Source organism: Lissotriton helveticus, chromosome 5_1 (assembly GCF_964261635.1).
Source record: "Lissotriton helveticus chromosome 5_1, aLisHel1.1, whole genome shotgun sequence".
Taxonomy (NCBI): Eukaryota; Metazoa; Chordata; class Amphibia; order Caudata; family Salamandridae; genus Lissotriton; species Lissotriton helveticus.
Window position 1 is genome coordinate 1,722,210,623 of NC_136065.1, and position 25,664 is coordinate 1,722,236,286.

Genomic DNA, 25,664 nt, shown 5'->3' on the forward strand with positions numbered 1-25,664 from the left:
TGGTGCTGCAAATGAGGATGAGGATGTGCCAATAAACTTTTAAGCAGACAAGAACACAACGTGGTTGGCACGGCTGGATTCTGCCAGTGTACATGAAGATCTTAATAAACTTAAAATGGCGGCACGCAGCACGACGTAGAACCGAGTGGCTCCAGGCACGTCCATGCTGCACAGCGTGGAATCAGCAGGACACATCACGAGCTGCCAATGACCGGGCTCGTGCTGACATCACCAGGATCGGCGGTTAAGCAGGTAAGCCAACGGTTTCCAACTGAATATTTCAACAGTCGCAGAGGTAAAAAGTGAAGTAAAAGAAATTTGCAATTACCTCAGGAGTGCCAAACGACTTACTTTAAGTCCCTCAGGCAGCTCACATAAATAAATGAAGGAGATAAAATACCCCTCTTCAGTTCCTATTCTCCATACAGGCTGTACTTCCCAAGCAGGTACTTCACTAACAGGCAAAGGAAAATCGTTCTATCCAAAATCACCTTTATCACTGCTACATTTGTATGTTGAACGGGTATTAGCGAGTCAAAATATTTGCCGAGACTGTTAGCATGTGTAAAAATGTCGAAATAATAAAGTTTCAGGAAAGATACCGCATTACGCTGCAGCCTTTTTCTTGTTGCATAATTTAGTTAACACCAGCATAATTTTGTCCTCAATTGCTGCATAATTCCAGCGACTTCAAAGCACGCAGTACATGTTAAACGTGCTTGTGCATGAAGCAAAGAGACTGTTAAGTTTGAAGAAACAATGAAGGGTCGAGGCAAACTACTGCACCTGTTAATAAGGTGGCTTACTAGTCTTCTGATGGTGCTCAGGAAACCAGGGATTACAACCCTATTTACTCCCAATTGGGCAGAGACCCAAACCACAAATGCAAGAATTTTTGGAATCAGCACCCATCAAAAATAACATAACATTCTTTTCACATTGAATCAGTCCAAGAGCAAAATGATATAAGAAGCAGGTCCAGAATCCACTGATGGTCCGAATAAATTCTTTATTAGTTGATCCAAATATTAAAATCCAAGTACATAAGTGAAATTCTTTTGGCTTCCGCCTTCACTGAGGTTCTAGTTGACAGCAATGCCCGTGCCGGTTACCTTCACTTTGGCTTTAAGCTGGACTGGAGCTGACGCTGACTCCCCAGGCTGAATCTGATGTCCGGGCCCCTCTGGCAATGGTTGTAAGGTAGCAAATATCAATTGGTGGACAGAACAAAAGGTCTTTAGACAAGGCACAGAAACAGTCTATCAACAGAGAAGATAGTGTCAGAATACTTCTTACTCTTGGGACGCCCCATATATTAGCAAGGCACGCAAGAACCACTTTCATCTATCTATGAGAGAGTAAAAAAAAAAACAGCCTGGACCTATTGGCAAGTATAAAATGAACTCTTTGGTGAACAAGAGTAATACATCACCCAATCCCAAGCATCCAAGGAAGTGTGTGTTCATTTTCTAAATTGTGAGGAAAAGAGAAAAACAACACAGACATACCCGAAATCCTTACATTGGTGTATTCCTGTGTACTAATCTGAAAACCCTCCAAAAAGGAAATGTTCTACACTTTTGCTCATCAATTTTACATCACTTGTACAGGACTGCAGACACTTCTAAAATGATTCTTCTTAATAAAAGCATCTACATTGTACGCTTAGGACCATGCTCTCATGTTATAGGAGCAGCAGAAAAATCTAAAACTGCTAATTTAACAGGGTTTCTTATCTATAAAACAACATTTCCTTGAAAACATTTTTTGCTAAGGATCACATGGGCATCTTCCCTGCGTTCTACTTTTCATGATCCAGACTATGCAACATCAGCTCTAGTAAGGTCTGTCAATTTATTTACACAGACTAGCTAATAAAAAACTAGCAATGCCCTTGCAAAACTATGTAGCATGGAATAACATACAATAATGGTGTTATCACCTAAATCTTTTAGAACAAAAACTACCGACATCTAGCTCCCCTTAAAGGTCAAATAAGGGAACAACAATCTAGACTACGGATGCTGTCATAATTCATCAAACAGGATGGGCAGTAACATAACATATATTTCTATTCATTTTATTAATGCTAACAAAGTTTAACACAGTATTACTGAATAGCCAATTAAGTGTCTCATTGCTATTTCACAGACAATTTAGACAGGCTAAAAAAAAATTGAGAAAAGGAGAGAGCAACTTACATATTACCTAGCCTTAATTTGTAGAGGAGCAAGCCTACTTCCCCCATTTTGACAGTTAGAAACCTGAAACAGGTTTCACTTCTGTCAACACTATCAACCCCTATGTGTAGCAACTGGGCATAAACAAAGTTATAGGAGGTACATAGCACTTTTGAGAGGGCTAAAAAAACATGAATACCCAAACCCTTTTAGCAAATGTACAAATGTAACATGAGGGCACATGAAGTCAAATACATTTCATTGCCTCAGCTTTTAAGCATTAGTGCTATATATAAATATGGCAAAGCTTATCTGTTAATCAAAGTTCACATATACCATTGTTTTCTATCACATGAGAGCATAAAGTGCTTGTTTTTTGCCAAAAAAAGGTAAAACGTCTCCTTTTTCCCCTGTCCTCCTTCAAAAAGTTTCAGAGGTCAAAATGTCAATGCAGACCTTGCTCTGGTAGCCCTGCCAGGCTTCTAAATATAGAAATGACTTTTAACTCTTCCCAGCTGTCCTATTCTTTCTGCAAATTTTCCATGCAGCTTTCCCTATTCAAAGTCACCCTGAAAACAGAAAGCTGACCCATTCCCCTGTTTGTCAGTTTAATAACTTCTGCTCATTTTTGATACATATTTTCAATTATAAGCAGTGTGCAGTAGACCTGTCTAACAATATAGAAGTCAGCTATTTGTATTATACCTAAATGTATGCATATACTGAAACCTAAGGCACTTTAAAAGCTGCTCTAAATGGCAAAAATGCTGTTTAAATTGTGAATTTTGCCCAATTTCGACTTTGATATTTGGGGCACTTAAAAATAAATATCCTATAATTTTTTTGCATAATATTCATCCTCAAAATGTTCACTACATAGCCCAGGAGTGAGAAATCAAAAATATTCATATATACCCTTATTTAAATGAGTTTTTACGCCTGCGCAGAGCGATATTTCATTTGCAAATATCCTCATTATGCGGTACAACACAACTTAAATTTAATTTTAATGCTAGGAGGTTGCAGTATAAGTATTAAGCTTCATAAATATTAAAATTTAACATTTAAATTTCACAGAATGAACTTACTACTTTTGATATTCACAGATGTTAGGATTTTGTCTTAAGTTTGTCTTAAGACAAACTTAAGATAGACTTAAGAGAGACTTAAGAAAGACTTAAGAGAGACTTAAGAAAGACTTAAGACAGACTTAAGAAAAATCCTAACTTAAGTCTGTCTTAAGTCTGTCTTAAGTCTGTCTTACGTTTATCTTAAGAGAAACTTAAGACAAAATCCGAACTTCTGTGAATACCGAAAGTAGTAAGTTCATTCTGTGAATACCAAAAGTTGTAAGTGCATTCTGTGAATGCCAAAAGTAGTTAGTGCATTCTGTGAATACCAAAATAGTTGTAAGTTTAGGATTAAGTCTTAAGTTCATTATGTGAATCGGGCCCGTTGTGTGCAGCAGGGGATGTGCACTCGCAGCGAGTTGAAGGCAGGGTCTAGCCATTACAGAACACCTGATTTGACAAGTCTCTCACTAAGTAAGCAAAAACAAAATTCATATTCAATTCACAACATTTTCTGACAGTATTTTATATTAACTGTATTATGCCAATGCTTTATATAAATAAAAAAGATAAACGGTGACCGCAAAGAAATATGCATACAACAAAAATAATATTGCTATCATCGCATTGTAACAAAGTCCAAAATTATCAGATTGCATCTGGTACTTAAAATGAGTGTGTTTTATAGAAAAATATATTAACTATAGGGATTTTTCGTAAGAGTATAGCTGAGTGTAGCGTGCAAAGAAAGAGAACGTTGTATCTATTAGCAGGTAAATTAAGGACACGGACATTCGTTTTAAGGCATAGTTTATTAACTAAAATACCGTAGCATCAGGAAAAAAATCAAATAGCACTTAAGCATGCATTACAACGTGAAACCCTCCAGTTGTACTAATGTGAGATCCGAGGGAAGCTGCTGGCATTTCTTCAGAGCTTCCACCATTGGCGTATCCTTAGTGATAAAGTAGGTAAAGTTGTAAAGACAGGGGCTCCAGCCAGGAAGCGCTCACAATCTCCCATCAGCGAGATCATAGTATTCTGAGAAAAAGAGAAAGATACAATGGATGAAAACACGTGAGTGAATCCATCACAAGCACTTTACACATTCCCAGCTTCTCTCTTGACGTGATTTAAATACACCGAATAATCCTCAACAACGCTCTCATTGTTTATTCATTAGAGTACCTATCCCTTTTCTTAAGATCCGTACACAGTTAAACAAGCATTTGCAAATGCAATTTGTTTCGCCTTAGGGGCCTTAAAAGTATTTAGCCATGCAGCATATTATGTGCAGCTGGTCGGCCACCTCTGTTTTCTATATATTTACTTATGTAGCATTTACGGCACTGCACACTTTAATTTCACATGTTTGAAGCAAAAGAGTGGCGTGCCATGAATGGTATAAAAGTAAATAAATATGATAGAATGGCAGGGGCCGCTAAAGGCAATGTTGAAGCTCCAAAGGAGGCAATGTTTGCAGCCTGAACGATGGCTTTTGCACTAATCAGGGCGTGACGCAAAGGGTACAAAAGTAAATAAATAGAAAAGAAAGGCAGGCAGACACCATATTTAAAGCTAACGTTGATGTAGAAGCTCCAAACCCGGCAATGTTTGCAGCTTATATGTTGGTTTTTGCTTTAATCATGTTGGCCCCCTCACCTTTCTTTTATATTTAACTTCTTTTGTAGCATTTTAGGCACGCCGCACCATGCTTTAACCTTTATAGGTACATGGTACAACAGTAAATAAATAGAAAAGAATGGCAGGCGGCTGGCATGTTTTAAGCTAAGGTTGAAGGTACAAACCTCCAAGTCGGCTATAATGTAAAGGCAGCTGCACGCCTTTCTTTTCTATTTATTTACTTTTTTTGCATTTGCGGCACGCCACACTTTAGCTTTAAACATGAGAAGCTAAAGCACAGCATGCTGCGAATGCTACAAAAGTAATAAATAGAAAAGAAAGGCTTGCAGCCTCTGTGTTCGAAAAGCCAACGTACAAGCTGCAAAGAGTGCGCAAACATAAAGCATAAAGCCATCAGAGAAAGGATTCTGAACAAGGCCAGTACACCAGGAGAGGAGTAATACCCAAGAAGGTGGGACGTAGACCCACAAATCTATACAGAAGAAAGCATTTCAGAAGGAAACATATTTTAACCAATGGGCAGCGAGGGCTTGGCCAAAGTCCGTAGAAGTGGATACAGTATGACTCGCAGATCAACGCATGCGCGCTGGCTAGGCTCGACCTAAAAAATGGTAAGGGGTTTTATTTTTCAACATTTTGGCTCCCCTAAAAAACTTTGCTCACTCATAGAACCTGAACGGCTAAATGAATTTACGCCAAATTTTGCATGAAAGTCTAACTTTATCCCAAGAGTGGGCTTTTATTGGCTTGGTGTATTTCTGTTTAGTAGTTTTAGAGGCTCTCATTGATTAAAATAGTTTCAAAGGGGGTTTTAAACAAGTAACACTATTGTGTATCTCTGCCATTTTAACTTCTCTAAATCACATTTTCAGTTTTTTGACAAATCTGATTATCTGGAGACGGAATCTATAAAATAAATTTCGTCCATCTTGACATTGCCATCTTGTAAGTTTTGTGCTGTGAAAAAACATTTTCTACATCCATTGAAGCCATCCTCAGGTGCCTTACCCTACCAGAGTGCTGGGGTCGGGCACCTGACCAGAATTTCCTTTTAAAAATAATTGCTAATCATTATTTATTTTAAAGTCAATCAAAATTTCAATAAATAATACTTCTTATCAAATATTTAAAAAAGTAGGTTAATAGCACTTAGCATTTATGGGGTGACAGTTTCATTTTATTACTTGTGTCTTGAGCTAAGCATTATTACTATGACTCAACTCAATGGTATTGACTCTTCTGACTTCAGAAGGATGAAAAGTAGATTCGAACCTGCTGAGATGACCACTTATTACTTGAAAGATGCACACAAGTAATGCTTTATCACACCAGTCTTTCTTCTCGGAATACTATATGTCGTATCGTATTAGGATCACGCTACCAAAAATGTAATTACACCATATGGTATTAAGCTTTCCAAGTAAAAGCACTGATAAAATACACCAAATCTGTAAAGCTTCATGTGTTTTGCTTACAGGTTTAGGTGAACCCCATTTATTTGGTATACAAGAGTGCAAGGGAGTAGGTTTGGTGGTACTGAAAGCAAATTTGCCTACGTGAAGCACCATTTATTTGCATTATTTTTAATAGCTTGAAAGTATCGAGCATTGGTTTCTTGTCAGCACAATTTTGACAGATTAAACCTAATACAGACTTAAACCAGGTCCGTTACAGAACCTAGAACACAGATTAGACCTATTATTTATTTACTACTTGAATTTATGAATGTAGTTTTCCATAGAATGAGCTTGGACCAGGGAGCTTAGAATGTTTTTACAAGTCACCGAACATTAAGTAAAAAAGCCACGGAACTAAACCAAATAAATATGAAAATTAATCCATATAGTTTCAAGTGCAATCAAAGTGTCATTAGAACAAGAGGAATTAAAAGTTGTGAAACATGGAGTGGAGCATAGAATTGGACATAGGGTATTCAAGATTCCTGTGGCACTGCCAGAAAAAGGTTGTTTCAGACAACTTTCTTGATCGAATTTGTAGACTTGTGAGGAAGTAATTAAACATGTATTTCTTTGCGTTCCGACAGCTAGTAATTTAATTTAAATAGAAAATCAGAAGGATCTAAATTTTAATATGGGTTATATATCTTTGATACAGCACCAAACCTACTCAAAGATACTCTGGTCCTCCTCGAGAAATATTTGGAACCACTAAACCATAAGCAACAGAACGGGTATTGCACAAATGATTCTCAACTGGTTCAGGTCCTATCAGACAATCACAATGTGACAACGGCAGTATATTCTCTCTAAACCTCTCAATAATGCTCAGGGGGCAATACCTGGCCCGTCATATTTAAGTCTTTGGGTTTTATCACAAAAGGTGAGCATTTAAGACAAGTGCTAAATTAAGACGTTGGACGATTAAGAATGGTGGCCTCTGGAGTATGTCCCTCCCCTAAATCTGTAGTTCGGAACTCAGGAATAACAATTGACTGTACCTTGTCCATGAAAAATCATATCGCCAAAGTGACAGGGACTTGCTATGGATTAATGCGCAGTCTTAGGAAGATCTTCAGGTGGCTTCCTATAGAAACCAGGAAACCCTTGGTACAGGGCCTGATCATCAGCCAACTTGATTATGGCAATGCCCTGCACGCTGGACTGAAGAAGGATCTGCTGGCAAAACTGCAGACCCTCCAGAATGCAGCAGCCAGACTAGTCCTGGACCTGCCTCCTAGAACAGCCTCCGCACCCTGTCTGAAAAAGCTCCATTGGCTCCCCATCCGTCAGAGAAGCCACTTCAAGATCTTGAGCATAACGCATAACTCTTTGTACAACAATGGGCCCAAATACCTCCAAAAAAAAATTAATTGGTATGTTCCCAAAAGATCCTTAAGATCCAGTAATAAATCACTCTTGACCCAACTGCATGTCCAGACCTCCAGATACGGTCACCGTTCTTTTTCTTATCTTGCCCCTTTGCTTTGGAACAAACTGCCTCCCCACCTCCTATCCATTGTTGAACCTAAACAATTCCGTAAATCCCTAAAAACCTGGCTTTTTCCCAAGTAAGTCCTGCCACACTGTATCTAGCCTCACTTATGGTCAATCATTTTTTTGCTGCAAGCGCCTTGAGACCTTGCGGTGATAAGCTGCGCTATATAAAAACGTTTGACATGACATGACATGACATGACGTGATTTGTAGTGGGGAGGATGGGCTATTCCATCACAAATGTCACGGGTATACCTTATGTCGTATTACAAGTGATATCCGTCAAGTTTGCGATGAAGTAACCCGTTTGCCGAACTCTAAATCAGGCGCTTTTTCTCTGCCACTCTTTTGGGCTGATTGGTCTCTAAAAGAATGTTCAAGAATGTGATCAGAGGCACTTTAAAACCTTAAATGTTTGTTATTTCAACTTAAAAAAAATCCTGCCTTTGGCTTAAAATCTAGCAGAATTCGCTAAAGTAATCAAAACACAGGAGTATAATAAGGCAAAACAATAAGCATAAAAGTAACAGGGCGCAATATAATAAGAATGTCAAATCAAAACATGACAGGACTACAGTACACTACAACTACAGAATGCCATAATTCTGCACAAAAATGGCAGCACAAGAAACAACGCAACACATCACCATCACAACTAAATACAACATAAGAAATATATATCTAATAATCTTGACACATATTACCATCTGCCCAAAACCACCTTTGTGATATGGTGTCAAAGGTGTGGCTACCAAACACTATTTTTCCACCAAGGACATGTAACAGCTAAACTTACAAATGTTTTGTTATCTGGTCCTTTATGGGAAACCACTAGGTGACGTTTAACTAAGCAGAAATTCCCCTTTCTCCAATATTCTGATGATACTCAGCTGTATATTAGGAATGTGCTATGTTATGAGTCTGGAACAAATACACAATCCTCCAAAGCCGTTGTCAATGTGTATTCAAGTCGGGAACAACAGGACCAAACAACCACTAGCAAGGCACGAGGTCTGGCTGTCCCCATTGGAATATGAAGCTCCACATACTGATGCAACATAGTTCCAAATTCTACCCACACTTTGATAAGGCCCTGGTATAACCAGTGCCTTAAAGATCCTAACCATAACCTTCCACAAACCAATCCGTCACAAATAGGAAAAGAAAAAAGGCAAATGTAATTAAATGGAAACATGGAATGCAGGTTATCTACACAAACTAAACTAACCATAACTAATAACTAGCGCTATGAGAACTCCCAAGAAGTACTCACACAGCTGCATACAAATCATAATCTTTCCACCATGCTGGCCTCACAATCCCTCTTTCTGCTTGACAACGGCTAACTACTGGAGATTACAGTGTCGAACTGGATAAACCTATTACAACGCCCTCATCATACACCTTTGCTTCCACTCTGACCAGATGGCACATAATACACACATCTCCAGATTCCACCAAAACAACATTCTTCCTCACTTGCGATATTTTGAAATGCCCAACAAACCTGAATTTTCCTTTCTTAAAACCTGGTCTACACCAAAACCAAATCACCCGCTCTCCACTCAGCCCTTATAACATAAATCCTCTTGTCATACCATACCTTGTACTTACGCTGTTACCCTCACTTCTAACATGAACGCTATTTTCTTTCAAATTCCCTTCCCCGGGTCCATTCAATCTTTGCACCCCCAACCATTCCGGATTGAGTTCTGAACTTTGGATTTTACCCTTCAACATATGAAAAAGGGACTTTAAGGTGACCAGAATAGGAGTTTTGTGATGCGCCCAACATGTCTCTATCAAGACCTCCTTGAAGGATTTACCCGTGTCCAGCGCCATCAGAACACAAGACTTAACTACCCTGTTTGTTTTTTCAGCAAGACTGTTAGAAACTGTGTTCCTGGTTCAGTGGGGTGTGAGCACTGGTCAAGCAGAAACCACAACCTAGTCAGAGTAATTCACAAGCAAACCCTAAATTCACCTGTGCTCACCCTCTGGTAACCTGGCACATAGCAGTCATGCTTAACTTAGAGGCAATGTGTTAAAGTATTTGTGCAACATGTCAAACAGTAAAACTGTAAAAACACTGATCAAATAGATTGTACACAAGGTTATAAAAATAGATCTGAATTAACTAAATAAAACAAGATCAAAACAATAAAAATCCAGTTAGTAGAATTAGAGATATTGAAGTTCAAAGCCTTTAAGTAAACTTGCACCAAAAGGCATAAACTGCCGACCATGGAAATCTGGTCGCGTCAGGGAGACTGTAAAGGTGTATGAGCCATCTACAGGAACCCAGTTAGGCCCACTGAACAAAAGTACCTTTAATCTTAATTTGCAGAGCATTGTGCGGATCTGGTTCAAGGATTTTTTGTGCAGTGAAACGATGCGCTGGTGCTGAGATGCAGTTTGTCGTTGTCGAGGATCCCGTTGACAGGGCTTGTGTTATGAAGTTCGGTGTTAGGGATGCGATGCGCAGTCGAGACAATGCATCGATTCCAATAAGTAAGGAATGTGTGATACGGATTTTCATCGTTGAGGCTGCTGTTGATGAGAGATGCACCGGAGAAAGCTTGATGCCGCGGTGATTCTGATGGTAATGCATCGGCCCCAAGATGTGGGTTGTGGCAGTGTTACAGGTCTTTTGCAATGGGTCCAATCCACGTAGCGGTGTTGAAGTGTCGGTTCTGGACTACGTGGCAGAGGTGATGTGTCAGTTCCATTGATTCCACAATAGTGCTGAGCACCGTTAAGCCCACTTCCAGGGGTCCAGGACTGGGGTGGAACCACTTGGCAGGGCAGATTTACAGATGGCGGAGTCCAGGTGCAGAAGCAGGGCTGTTGGAATTCGGGTATGTCCCTGAGACTTCATATCAGGAGGCCCGCCAACCAGCCAGTGGAGTCACTCTGGCTTTCATGGTTCAAGAGAGGCAGATCTACTCCTTCTCACCCCGGCTAGAAGACAGAAGGCAGCAGATCAGCACAGAAAAGCAGAAATCCAGCAGAATACAGTTGCAGTCCAGCAGAGTGGTAATCCTTCAGCAGCACATCATTCCTTCTTACGGGCAGAGTATCTGCAAGTCCAGATATGTACTAAAGGGGTAGTGTCTGAGGTCCAGCATGTATACCCCGTGGTGCCTTTGAAGTGGGGTGGACTTCTAGATACATCCCTTTGAAGTACACTTGTGTCATGCCTTCCCTACTCTGGCTACAGACTAACTACAGGGTGTATGTGTCCTTTTGTGTGCAGACTGGACACAGCCTATTTAGGTGTAAGTGAGGCTGGGTCCAGCTCCTCCCTCCCATCCTTCCGATGATGGCCCATCGAGACATCCCTATGCTCCCATTGTGTGTGGCGGTCTAGGTGAAATACACAGAGCCCAACTGCCAGCTACACCTGGTCATGGGACAAACGACTGGCTGCACAGTCATCAAATGGCTAAGGCAAGAAAATGACAACTAAAATTGGATTTTTCAGAATCACAATTTAGAATCCGAATTCACCATAAATTAGGATTTTAAATTAGGATTCCAGAGACACCAAATTTTATAACTTACCATTTGGAAATTACACTTCTAAAATATAATAAGGTATTCACAATGTTATTCTATGAGTAATATAAGCCTTGCAGTAGTGAACATGAATGTAAGAATTTTTTACTACCAGGACATATAAAACTTACAAGTACATGTCCTGCTTTATAAATACATTGCACCCTGCCCTCTCGGGTGTCCAGGGTCTACCCTAAGGGTGAGTAATATGTATTAAAAAGGAAGCTGTGGGCCTGACAAGAGGTTTATTTAACCAGGCAGAAATGGCAGTTTAAACTGCACACTTATGCTCTGCAATGGCAGGCCTGAGACATGTTGAAAGGGCTACTTAAGTGGGTGGCAGAACCAGTACTGTATGCCAACTAGTAGCATTTCACTTAGAGGCCCTGGGGACATGTAGTGCCACTTTACTAGGTACTTATAAATAAATTAAATTGGGATAAGCTGATGTTATCATGTTTGGAGAAGAGAGCAGAGCCCTAATACCAGCAAAAATAATGTCAGAAAAAGTGGAGGAGGAAGGCAAAAAGTCAGGGAGAAGAGCACCCTATGGTTAGTGAGTCTAACAAAGACTGTTCAACTGAGGCGAAAAGAGGTGAGAGAGTGATATAGATTTGACAGATTGCTCAAAAACTCTCTCACCACAGTAAAGGCGAACTGCACCCTATTGTATGCGATGATCATACCAGGGATACGTTCACATGGAAACTCATTCCTGAGAAAATCACCCATGAAATATAAACTAAACCTGCAACAAATATTATATATAAAAAAAAAACTATATAGCTTTCAGAGTTTTTTTGCCCTAAAAAATAATTATGGAGTGGCTGAATGATAACTGGCCACCAAACACTAACAGCCTGATTCATCATTCTCCCGTTTTGCGAACCCCTAATAGCGATTCATAAGGAACCGCTATTAAGGACTTGCAAAACGGGATTCATGTAGGAATTGCAAAAAATATTGCGATTCCTACATGTTCCTTATTTGCGATTAGCAAATTGCTAATCGCAAATAAGGAATAACTCCCCATGCATTCCTATGGGCCTACAGGCCCATAGGAATGCATGGGGAGTTATTCCTTATTTGCGATTAGCAATTAGCTAATCGCAAATAAGGATGCGATTTCAAGGGTGCAGGGGTGTCCAAAGGACACCCTGTAGCACCCCTGAAATGTAATCTACATTGGTGTTGCGCACACACATGTCCAAAGGACATGTGTGTGTGTAACATGCAACTTAGAAAAATGCATTTAAATGCATTTTTCTAAGTTTTTGCTGTTTACCACGAGGTCTGACCTCTCGGTAAATAGCGGCCCAAAATTGCAATTTCGCAATTTTAAAATGATTCATGAATTGCATTTAAGGAATCTCAAATAGAGATTCCTTAAATGCAATTCTTCGCAAATGTGCGAATTCTTTAATAGCGAATTTTGCATTTTCGATGATGAATCCCAAATGCAAAAATTGCACTTGCAAAAGGCAAGATTCTGAAAATCTTGCCCTTTGCAAGTGCAATTTAGCTTGATGAATCAGGCTGTAAATGACACCCAACATCTTTATGTTTAGATACAGTGGAAGAAATGGATTCATTTAAATCATCTGAGGCAGGGGGCATTATTAAGCACCAGCCAAGATGGCTGCAGCTTAGTGTAACCCCTGCTTTCCTTACCGAAGATCCATAATAAGGGCCATTTCAAGGGTACATCTGGCTGTATGAAAACAGCATTGTCTTTGCCTGACTTGGTACCACAGATCATTGATCATGAGATATTGGGTGCATGTGCTACTTATGGCAGGCAGCTCATGACACAATGGCCTCACAATGGCATGTGGGAAGGCCACATTCTGGTTGCATTCTACTCCTTTTGATCCAGCTGCTGACTTAGAGCCTCATTGCAATAGTGCTCTCCCCTTTCTGGTCCGACTGATGTGGTGCTGTGACAGTGCAGGAGATGGTCTTGGGGTGGAGGAACTCACACATCCTGGAGTTGGCAGGCCCAGTTGGGGCTGGTGAGTATGGCTGAGGTCAAGAGCAGGGTTCTTCCATGTGCCTGGGGGGCCATGGGAGGCCCCCCAGCCTGGTTTCAGATGGGGCCCAGACCCACGGATTGAGTCTGGTAGGCCGGCTCTGCGAGTGCTACCAATGTGCTCCATCAGTTGCCCTATCTAGCAAAGAAGATGCCCTGATTCCTGCTGTTGCGAATGGGACGCAGGAGGGCCTGGCTTTAGAGGACACCCTTGCACAGGGGCCCCCATTGCAGGCATCATCAGTCCCCTCTGACAGTCTGTTTGATTCTGATTGAGGTAGACCAGATCTCTCCACTTTTGCGGGCTTTACTACTGCATCCTTTACCTGCAGCGCATGCTGGGACTGTTGTCCTGTTGAACTGTGCCATCCCATGGAACCCCTAAACATTCATCTTGCAATGGGGAAGTGAGACCACAAACAATCAAGGCTGATGTTTGAGTCCCAAAAAACTGGGAGGGAGACAATTTTGGGGGGGTGAGCCTGCATGCAGATCAGACACTGAGGAATTGACTCCAAATGCCTCAGATATTCATTTACTTCTTTTGGCCATGCAGAGTAGTGTACAGACCATGACAAAAAATAGACCTCTCAGCTTCAGGGTGAACCTCATGCAAAACATACTAGGTTAATTCGCAGAACCCATTGATGGAGCAGAGAAAAAAATCTTGGAGATGGATTATTGAGCAACGGTGCACACATAGACACTAGAGAAGATGGAGAAATGACACTGCAATACAAGCAAAATATTAGGATTGAGAGGTGCGCTTGAGGCACAATAATCTGTATATTTAAGTTGTACCAGAATCCTCTATAACTGGAAATATAGCACTATGGGGTCGATTAGGATGGCGGACGGAAACGGGTACTGTCCGCCATGTTCGGGGAAATTTTACTCCCGGCCGCGCCGCGGAGAATCCGCGGTTGCGATTAGGATATTCATGTCGCGAAACTCCGACCGCGGCGGACGGATCATAACAAACACCGTCCGCGGTGGACGGAACACATCTAACTCCGTCCGCGGCGGACGGAGCCTAATGAACAGCCACCGCCGCGGACGGCAATGACCGCAGAAAAAGACACAATTACCGCCATACCTGTGAAAACTCCGTGTCCGCAATTAGGATAAATCCGCCTGTACCACGGTACGCACAACCATCCACGTCCGCGGCGGAAAGAATGCAACGATAAACAGTGCATCACTGCGGAAGGCCAACACGCACAACATCCCTAACATCAAACAAATGTCAGAAAGTGTACCGCAAGTAATTAGCAAACACACGAAAATTCATTTGGATGTGGCCCCAGCACTCAGCTGATGCCAGAACTGTTATAAAAGATTTGCGAGTCTTTATCGGCACATATGCAATTGGCATGCTACATTCTGACCAGGGTCCTGCGTTTAGCTCTAGGGCTTACAAGGAGGCCATGGCCAGCTTGGGCATTGCATTGCGGTACTCTAGTCCATTCCATCCCGAGGGAAATGCGGTAGTGGAGAAAAAAAACGTGACATAAAGCAATATATAACAGCGAGGGTATTGGGTTCGGGTGATGGGTGGGTCAAACATCTAACAAGTGTCCAACTTAGTCTTAATAATCTGCCAAGAAATTCTCGGGGTGGAATCACTCCATATGAACTTTTGTTTCGGACAAGAATGATAATCGAAGACCTCGATAGTAAGACTTCAGTGGTGGAACAAAAAACCTTTGATATCAAAGATCGTTTGGCTGTTTTACAGGACTTAAATGAAACAAGAAGAAGTCTAAGTAACACAAAGCTGAAGTCGAAGGCCACTGAAGAATAACCACCTGTCCCAGCAAGACCTGTCTGGATTCCAAAGATTGGGGATCTGGTCAGAGAAAAGATTGCGGTGAAGAAGGAATTTGGGTCTTCTTACAGGAAAGCAGTACCTATTTTGGCAATCAGCGGAACAAGATCAGTAGTACTACCGCCCCTTGTTGGTAAAAAGGAGAACAGAGTTGTATCAATCGACCTGGTAAAACCACAATCATGTGGCCAATAATAAGTAGTAGGCCCAGTGGACTCCCATGATGTAGCAGAAGACTAAACCTTCCTACAATTCAAGAGGTTCAAACTGAAAGACTAATCACATTTGATAAACCTGCAGTGAATAATGAAGGACTATGCAACAAAGACATGGAACTTGTGCTTCTTGAAACCCAAATTGCAACAGCTCATCGTGAAACACCTATCTACAATGATGTAGCCTCTGACTATACTAAGATTGTGGAAAAGTAAATTTTGCCATGTTCTGTGTCCCTACGTGTTCCCCATGTTATGTTGTATGTGCATGATTAATATGCATATGTATTCCCCATGATCGATTAAAGACGCAATTACAGTTTTGTCCATCTCCAGTATGTCAGTTTCCAGTCCTCGTGAATACAACGAATATTAGGCCTATGTAAACCTACGTTGCCACGTTTTACAGTGTGCACGTTAATTCATTGAATTGTCCCCGTTTCTAGGCCTCAAAAGGGCCCGGACTCAGATTCAGCTCCTGTCTCCTGAACCCTCTCCGAGGAGCGATACAGCCCCCACCTGTGTCCCTGACCCTTCACTTACTTCCTGCCTCACAGTGCTCGGCCAGGCCTGGCTCTGCCTGCCAGTCTGCCAAGAGTATGTTATGATTATAGTTATCAGTCCAGCTCTCCTTCTCTGCATTCCTAAGCTACTGCATCGCATCAATAGTTTCCGTCATGGTCTAGCCTTTACGTCTCCATGCAAGAGAAATACTGTATTAATGGTCATTTAATATTCCTCAGCACGCACTACATATAGGATTATGCATGCACCAGTCTTAGTGTCTGTTAGCCTTTACCCTGATAACTTTTGGATTCTATCAACATGTTCTCTAAACATCAGATACTAGATAGTGTTTAGGTACATGTCGCTCTGACTCTCCAGACTTCAGTCTCTCCTTCTAGCGCAGAAGTCATAGCCCCCAGCTTCTCCCTAGTAACACGTCATTGTCAGTTTGCGCGCACCACTAGGTTAGAGGTCCCGGCTCCTTAGGTAGCCCCCTCCATGTTTCCGCCCCGTTTATGACACATTCTGTTACGTTTACATCACATGTCTATGTATACGCCCTGTTCACGCCTCTTGTTACACCTACTTTCAGCCTTATCTTTCGCGACTGCTACAGGCCCTGCCCACTGCTACGCCCATTGTATTGAACATCATGTATTTTGTTTAACTATATATGCTTGTGCACTGTTATTAAAAGTTGCTAGCCATCCCAGATCTTGCCCGTGCAGGTTGTCCTGTTCCTGTCCTTTATGCTGTATTAAACCTGCAAACTCCTACTACCTCGAATCTTGACTCTTATTTATTGAGCTATCTGTTATTGTATATCCAGTCAAAAATAGAGGTATTATTTATTTATTTACCACATAATGGCACCCGAATAGGGACTTGCCCTTTCCCCACGCGCCGGTGAAGCCACGCAAGCCCCCTGATCCTCTGCAGCCGTGACGGAACCATACCGTGCACGTGCAGATATTTCTGCTTCAAGTATCCCTCAGGCCCACGGAGGAGACGGAGGTTGCGGTCCAGCATCCAGACGAGGCGGTGGAGGAACGCGGCGAGTCCCGACCAGAGCCCAAGCCGAGAGTCCAAGGTCCGAGGTACCCGGAGGCCCACCCGTAACAGAAGTCCGAAGTTCGTCCGTCCGGCGTCGTAGCAGTCCAGTCCAGTCTGAGGCCTTCCGTTCTTGCTGCCCGGTGAGTAGCGTTGCTGGGGTAGTATCTAGACAGGGTCAATTAATTTGTCTCTGGTCCGTGGGTTTGGGTACGCAAATCCAACACGAAGTGTCCACTTAGGTGGATGCGGGTCCTGACGTGTCTCTTTATGAGACCGGTAAGTTTCGTACTGTTTTAGCAGTGCATCTAGTTTCTGTTCTAGTCCGTTCTGTTCTCGAGAAATTCATGTATTCTGTTTTCAGTATTCCAGGTAGTATTTTGTCCGAACTGCTATTTTAAATGTCATTCATGTATTTCAATGTCGTGGTATGAAAGTGGTGTAATTATCGTGTTCATTGTGTATTGTATTATGTCTAGACTCCAGCCCAGTCATGCCTTTGTTTTCCAAGTTACGTCAGTTAAAAACTAGGAAAGGTCTGTTAGAAGAAGCAGTTCCTGTCCCGCCTAGGGACAGTCCAGGTCATTTTATGTATCAAAAACATGGCATAAGTGCCATATTATATCTAGATTTATGGGTGGAGTACACCAAACAGTTAGAAGAAAAGTACAGATGGCCCGTATCGGGTACATGGGATGCCGAGTGCATCATGCGAGTAGAGGAAGTATTATGGAAAAAGAAAGCCAGACAGTCACAGAAAGAGGCCATCGAGTTATGGCGCAAAGAATCTCATAAAAGAACCGAAAAAGAAATCAGAAAGTCAGAATTAAGTAGGAAATCCTTAGAAAGAGCCCAAGAAAGGGAACTAATCGAAATAGGTGAACGAGTTAAAACCGAACAGTCAGACAGACAGAGGAATGCCCTTATTAAGGGTATGTATCCTCTTCTTGCCGAGGGCTTGCCAAAAGCAACCCCGGAGGCATCCAGTAATTTCCTGCCACCTTTAGTTCCGACCAAGCTGCGTCACAAACCGACCGCAGCTGATATTTTTCTCTCGTCCTATTTGGACGACACAGTCCCAGAATATGCAAATCCTGCTCCACCAGCTCCTGTAAATAATGTAATTCATGGTCCTCCAGCCACCGGGGCACCTGTAGCAGGACCTGTTACGGTACCCCCGGTCCAGCCCGTAGTACAAATTCCCGCCACATCAGTCACTCTGCCAGCACGAAGAGTATCAGTCGACGATTCCAGTTCAGGGGCCGCGGGAGGAGGTCCTCCTGGTACCCCGCCGCCAAGTAGACGTTTAGGAGCAGTCGAGTTACATGAACGTGCGTTACAGCGTACGCCCAAATACAAGTCTATTGCAGAAATCAGACGACTTCTTACGGAATGCTGTTATGACCCAGTCCCAGGCGAGGATAGCATGGTTATATATTCCGTACGTATAAGACAGGTGTCCGAGTATTTGGTCACCCTACCGAATATGAAAGAAGATCTAGACAGAATGTATCGTTTCATTCGTACAGGACAAGATCCAGAAAGTATTGCTGAAGTCATGTCTCTCAGAAAAGCTGAGATCCAGTTCATGTTATTAAAGTTTCTGATAAATTGTTTAATACGGGAACAAGATTCCCCGACTAAAGATCCGACCGAAATGAAAGTTCTGACAAGGTGGAGTGATAATATAGCCGAGGGTAAGCACAAGACACTCAATAGTATAGAGAATATGTACAAGAAAATACGTAAAGAAATAATAAGGTTACACGAACAACGCAAAGAAGCACAAGTAAGCGAGAAAGAAAATGACTCTTCTACTGAAGAGGTAGAGGACGAGAATACCGCCAGAATAGCGTATGTAGGTAAATCTAGATTTCCAGACCGACACTTACGCCTAGAACACAAGAAAGTATTTCATCTTCCAGCACCGGAACAAGGCTCTCTAGAACAAGTATTTCAAGCTACCGATCAAATTCTAAAATCACGAATCGGTTATAGTGAATTAAGTACCATGCATGAACAAGAACTAGCCCGATCAGCAGTCCGATGGATTACTGATTCTACCACTTTTCCAGACGAAATAGGGGCACAAATGTTTCTGAAATTGCCCCCAGCCGAGCAGCGACTGGTGGGTATGTATATGATCCAGCACCTCATTACACTGTATGAGGGTCAACATTCTGATCCAGGTCCGTTACATGATATCCTGAACGAGCTACTCCAGTATAGATGGAAAGGTTTAGGTACCGATTTAATTAGTATCATTCTAGAACAGCGCCACAAATATAGAACGTTTCTGAACCCGCATTTTGTTCATGTCTCACCTCCAGAAAGTAAACCGTTTTACATAGATAGACAGCATCCGTTACGAGAAGTACACCCAGTTAGGACAGCGGATGGTGAAATGCAACGAGTATTTGTTTACACCCCAGTTACCAAGATGGAACTCTTAGAGATGAAGAAATTAATTCCCTGTCACGACAAAGATCCAGCAGGGTTCCACCGAGAATTAAAAGACATGCTCCGTATGGGAGAATACACGTATCCAGATATTATTAAAATGTTAAAGGTCCTGTTGCCCGCAGGGGTATATGAAAAACTCAAGGAAAAAGATTGGGAGGTGGGAGAGAAAAAGATAGATTGGGCAGTTTTAGAAGCTGAAGATAAGATACGAGTACCAGGTACCGGTCTTGGAGACAAATGTAAAGAATTACCTGAACTGTTAATACAAGTTTTGCCTAGATTATTAGCCACTAAAAAGGAAGACTGGGATGCAATCTCAGCCTGTAAACAGAAACAAGACGAAGACACTAGTGATTTTTATTCTAGATTTGAGAAATGTTTTATCATAAACAGTGGTTTGAAGACTAGTAGCGAGTCATACCCTCATCTTTTTGTTACTAAATTAGTCGAGAATTCAAGTCCACAAGTTAAAAATCGAGTTTTGAAAGTCGAAAGTACATGGCAAGCTAGTACCCCGTCCCAGATGTTACAGATGCTCCAGTATCACCAGAATAGAATCAGAGAAGAGCAAGAACACGAGAGAAGACGTATGAAAGACACGAAAATGAAAGTACTAGTTGCACAATCTGTTCCTCAAGACAGTCAGAAGAGGGGTCCGAATCAAGCCAGTCATCCTGCAGCTCCCGTTAAAGGGACATGCAATTATTGTAAACAGCCAGGTCATTTTATAAACGAGTGTGCAGTTCTGAAACACAATATAGCCACTGGTAAAACTAAAGAAAGACCACGTCCGCCTAGACAAGAACAAGTTTCACAGACTTCTCAGCCACAGAATGCACAACAGATAGTTCCAGCACCGCAGCCTATTGCTGCAACACAGCATGTTACACAGCAAATGTACCAGTATGCTCAGTCAGAGTATCCAGAGTATCAAGCGTATTCATGAAACAGCCTAGAGAGGGAGGTAGGCTTGCCTCTCATCGAGATTCCTGTAGATCAAGAAGGTCCCTATGTTCATAGTCAAGTATTAGGGAAAGACAGAAAGTTTCTGATTGATACAGGGGCAAGTAGGACGACTATTAGTCACGACGAGGTTCCAGGGGCTCCGCTCTCAGGCTCTAGAAATGTTTCCCTTGGATTTTCAGGAAAGCCTATTGTAAACGAGATTTCAAAACCAGTTTCTCTAGAAGTTGGTCCATTGTCCCGAACTACTGATCTATTACTTACGAAGTCATGTCCAGAAAATTTGTTAGGTATTAAAACATTGAAAGAATTAGGTGCAGTTATTTGCTGTTCCCCAGAGGGAATACGTTTGTTTTTACGTGACTTCAAGGGTCACTATGTATTACGAGATTTTGACCCGAGATTGTCTAATGTTCCGCAGCATCTATGGGCGCAAGGTCCAACTGATGTTGGTTTTATGCAGATCACACCCCATCGTGTGACTCTCAAGCAAGGTATAGTCTTGCCACGAATCAGACAGTACAGATTGCCACCTGAGGCTGTAGCAGCCTTATCCAAAATTATTGACGAGCTCATTGCTCAAGGAGTAGTTGTAGAAACTGACTCCAATGTATGTAATTCTCCTATCGTTCCAGTCATGAAGCGTACTGATCCAAATGCACCCCCAGTATATCGATTAGTGATTGACCTTCGAGAACTTAATAAATGTATCATTCCCCAGTATCCAGTAGTTCCAGATATCTCATCCCTGTTGACAGCTATTGATTCTGAGGCAATATTTTTCACAGTGATAGACCTCAAGAACGCATTTTTCAGTGTCCCGATTCACCCAGATAGCCAGTACCTTTTCGGTTTTTGTTTAAATGGAAGGAGCTATAAATTCACACGAGCTCCTCAAGGTTTCACAGAAAGTCCTAGTATTTACAGTCAAGCACTTAAGAGACAACTAGACAACATTCACATGCCAACTGACACTGCCCTGCTCCAGTATGTCGATGATCTACTGATCACAGCCCGTTCTGAACGTGCTTGCGAGCGAGCATCACTTACAGTCTTGTATTTCCTAGCCGAGATGGGGCACAAGGTGTCTCCTTCAAAGCTTCAATTCTGTGTCCAGCAAGTGATCTACTTAGGCCACTTACTGTCCAAGTGGGGTAGGCAGTTGACACCCGATCGCATCCAGTTAATAGCGAGTCTTCCTCAGCCCAAGACACAGAAGGAGGTACGTGCTTTTATCGGCCTCACTTCTTATTGTAGACAATGGATTCCTCAGTATGCATTTCTAGCCAAGCCACTGATACAGTTAACGACACAGGAGGCAGCCGTATCGACTGTCCTCCCTTGGACATCTGAACATACACTTAGTTTTAATGAATTAAAGAAAGCTTTATGCCAAGCTCCTGTTCTAGCCACACCGAACTACAGTAAGCTTTTCACACTTTTTGTCACAGAACGTGATGGTACTGCATTATCTGTTCTCACCCAAGATCAAGCAGGACAGTACAAGCCCTGTGCAATCCAGGTAAAAGTGTCCCGGTGGAACAAGGTGGATTCCAGCCTCCTGACCACCCTTTTGAAGTCCTCCAGATGGATTATATTCAGATGGAGCGATGTCGAGGTTTCAAGTATGTCCTTGTAGTTGTATGCGCTTTGTCCAGGTGGACAGAAGCATATCCAGTCCCAGATTACACAGCCGCGACCACTGCCAAGCAGTTGGTTCGTGAATATTTCCCCCGCTATGGACTCCCAAGGGTCGTGTATTCTGATAACGGCCAGCCATTCTCATCTGAACTTATGAAGCACGTTTCCCTGTTGTTAGGGTACCAGTGGAAGTTCCATTGTGTACGCCATCCAGAAGCAGCCGGTCTCGTAGAGAGACATAATCAAACCTTGAAAATCCGCATTGCTAAAATCTGTCAAGAAAAAGGTGTAGACTGGTTAGTTGCCCTGCCAGTCGCTCTGTTTTATATGCGCATGGTCGCACATTCCAGATCAGGTCTGTCCCCTTATGAGGTCGTATTCGGCCGCCCCCCAAATATGTGGGGTACACCTAGACCCCGAAGTATTACAGATGTTTCCAGTAATATGCTGACAGATTACCTAGCTTCCTTGATGTCTGCCCTACACTCTTGTCGTTCACAGGTTGCCGCCGCATTTCCAGACAATACCGAGGTGAAACCGCATGAAATCGTTCCAGGAAGCTTGGTTCTCGTCCGGAATTTTGATCGTTCAAGTCCGCTGGAGCCTCGCTGGAAGGAGCCGAAGTTAGTCCTTTTGGCCACCCGTACTGCCGTCAAGTTGGAAGGCAGGAAGGGGTGGGTGCATCTGTCACACGTCAAGAAATTTCACGGACTCCGACTACAAACTGTTTCCAAGAACTTTTCCAAGGATTGTCAAGATTTTAAAGACTGCCAAGATACTATTTTTAAGGACTGTCCCGCAAATGACATTGATTCAAAGCCTCCCCTATTAGAGGAAACTCCGCAGCAGGAGTATAAAAAGAAGTTACGGTCTAGTAAAATAAGTCAGCCAGTTTAATTGTCTAAGTCCTCCCCTAGGTGAAACGGTTAGACAGGTATCTGACATGTATGAAATAGACCCCCATAGTGAGAGAGTTAGTCAAAACTCAATCCGATGTATCGTTTTTCTAAGTTTTATATTATTTCTCAGCTTGATGATTACCTGCACGAGTTATGCATTTCATTTATGTTTTCCAATTTCTCATGTAAATAAGTCTTCTAATGCTACAGTAGAGCACACGTTTAGTGATCTGCCTCCTCATGAACTATCTTATCGTCTTGCTATGCGCAACAATTCATTTATCCGTATGCTACACTATTCACACCAGACCAGCAATGCCACTAATTGTTGGGTGTGTGGTCGACTCCCCCCTTTCCAGACACCGAAGGGAGTTCTGCCACTCTTTCCTTATCCGTTTTCACATAATGGTTCGTGTGGAGCATGGTCCACGTTAACGTCATCCTCAACTGATATGTCCTTTCTGAACAGTACATGTTTTCCAGACAAGCAAGGTCTTCCCCACAGAACAGGGTTAGATCTAGAAAATGAAGTTTATAATTTGGGTAATTATTCTTCGAATTTCATGGTCCTGAATGTTCAGTCTGATCCTACTCCAGACTTACCTGCTATTTCAGTACTACCAGTCAAAGGCGAATTATGTGTCAGAAATAATGGTTCCGCACATGTAGGACATAGTGATTGTACTACTACTGTCGAGTATAGTGACAGTGGGAAATCTATTTTCAAAGTCTCACGTCATTCCTATTTTGTTTGTGGCCAGACCGCATATGTTCGTCTGCCCCTCGATTGGGATGGAACATGTTACATTGCCTTCCTACTGCCACCAGTTTTCCTAGCCCCATCTGATTATCATAGAAACACACATCTAGTACATATTAGACATAGAAGGGAGATTGAGTCCCCAATTGTCGATCAAACTGAAACTACTCTAGAACAATATCAAGATTTTAATAAAGGTTTCTTCTTCTTTATAGGACCTGTCCAGAATAGTAAGCTAATCCGTAGGTTAACCAGAACCCTTGAAGCAGTAGTGAATGAGACTGCCTCTGCCCTAGGTAACTTAACCGAAGAGCAATCTGCTATGAGATTTGTCGTGCTCCAGAATCGTCTCGTTCTTGACGTCATACTGGCCGATAGAGGAGGAGCATGTAGAGTCATCGGATCTAGTTGCTGCATTTTCATTCCTAATAACGCGCCGTCTGTTTATTCAGCTATAACCAGACTTCATAAAATTGCCCATCAGTTACACCAGAATCCAGGCACCTGGACATGGTCCAGTTGGCTCTGGAGTATTATATCTGCTTGGGGATGGAAAGTATTGTCATTTCTAGGTATTGCAGTAGCGATCATATTTAGTTGCTGCCTCTGCATACAATGTGGCCCTGCGATTTGCGGCATTTGCGCTACCTCTTGTATTCCTAGTCCCAAGTCCCGTCCTAAATCCCGTTCCAAGACAATTCGAGACGAGCAAATGATGCTATATGAAATGATAGATGGTATCATGAATATTGATGTTTCCTGATGGAAACGTAGTGACAAGGAGGGAATGTGGAAAAGTAAATTTTGCCATGTTCTGTGTCCCTACGTGTTTCCCATGTTATGTTGTATGTGCATGATTAATATGCATATGTATTCCCCATGATCGATTAAAGACGCAATTACAGTTTTGTCCATCTCCAGTATGTCAGTTTCCAGTCCTCGTGAATACAACGAATATTAGGCCTATGTAAACCTACGTTGCCACGTTTTACAGTGTGCACGTTAATTCATTGAATTGTCCCCGTTTCTAGGCCTCAAAAGGGCCCGGACTCAGATTCAGCTCCTGTCTCCTGAACCCTCTCCGAGGAGCGATACAGCCCCCACCTGTGTCCCTGACCCTTCACTTACTTCCTGCCTCACAGTGCTCGGCCAGGCCTGGCTCTGCCTGCCAGTCTGCCAAGAGTATGTTATGATTCTAGTTATCAGTCCAGCTCTCCTTCTCTGCATTCCTAAGCTACTGCATCGCATCAATAGTTTCCGTCATGGTCTAGCCTTTACGTCTCCATGCAAGAGAAATACTGTATTAATGGTCATTTAATATTCCTCAGCACGCACTACATATAGGATTATGCATGCACCAGTCTTAGTGTCTGTTAGCCTTTACCCTGATAACTTTTGGATTCTATCAACATGTTCTCTAAACATCAGATACTAGATAGTGTTTAGGTACATGTCGCTCTGACTCTCCAGACTTCAGTCTCTCCTTCTAGCGCAGAAGTCATAGCCCCCAGCTTCTCCCTAGTAACACGTCATTGTCAGTTTGCGCGCACCACTAGGTTAGAGGTCCCGGCTCCTTAGGTAGCCCCCTCCATGTTTCCGCCCCGTTTATGACACATTCTGTTACGTTTACATCACATGTCTATGTATACGCCCTGTTCACGCCTCTTGTTACACCTACTTTCAGCCTTATCTTTCGCGACTGCTACAGGCCCTGCCCACTGCTACGCCCATTGTATTGAACATCATGTATTTTGTTTAACTATATATGCTTGTGCACTGTTATTAAAAGTTGCTAGCCATCCCAGATCTTGCCCGTGCAGGTTGTCCTGTTCCTGTCCTTTATGCTGTATTAAACCTGCAAACTCCTACTACCTCGAATCTTGACTCTTATTTATTGAGCTAT

General features: G+C 42.4%; 1 protein-coding gene across 1 annotated transcript in view; it reads right to left on the reverse strand.

Annotated features, from left to right (window-relative positions):
- Positions 1-4,125: 4,125 nt before the first annotated feature.
- Positions 4,126-25,664, reverse strand: part of PRR29 (proline rich 29) — a 950,736-nt gene continuing 929,197 nt past the window's right edge. The window contains exon 6 of the mRNA XM_078644991.1: positions 4,126-4,291. Within this exon, the coding sequence (XP_078501117.1) occupies positions 4,260-4,291 (32 nt within the window). The 3' untranslated portion in view covers positions 4,126-4,259. The remainder of the gene's footprint in view (positions 4,292-25,664) is intronic.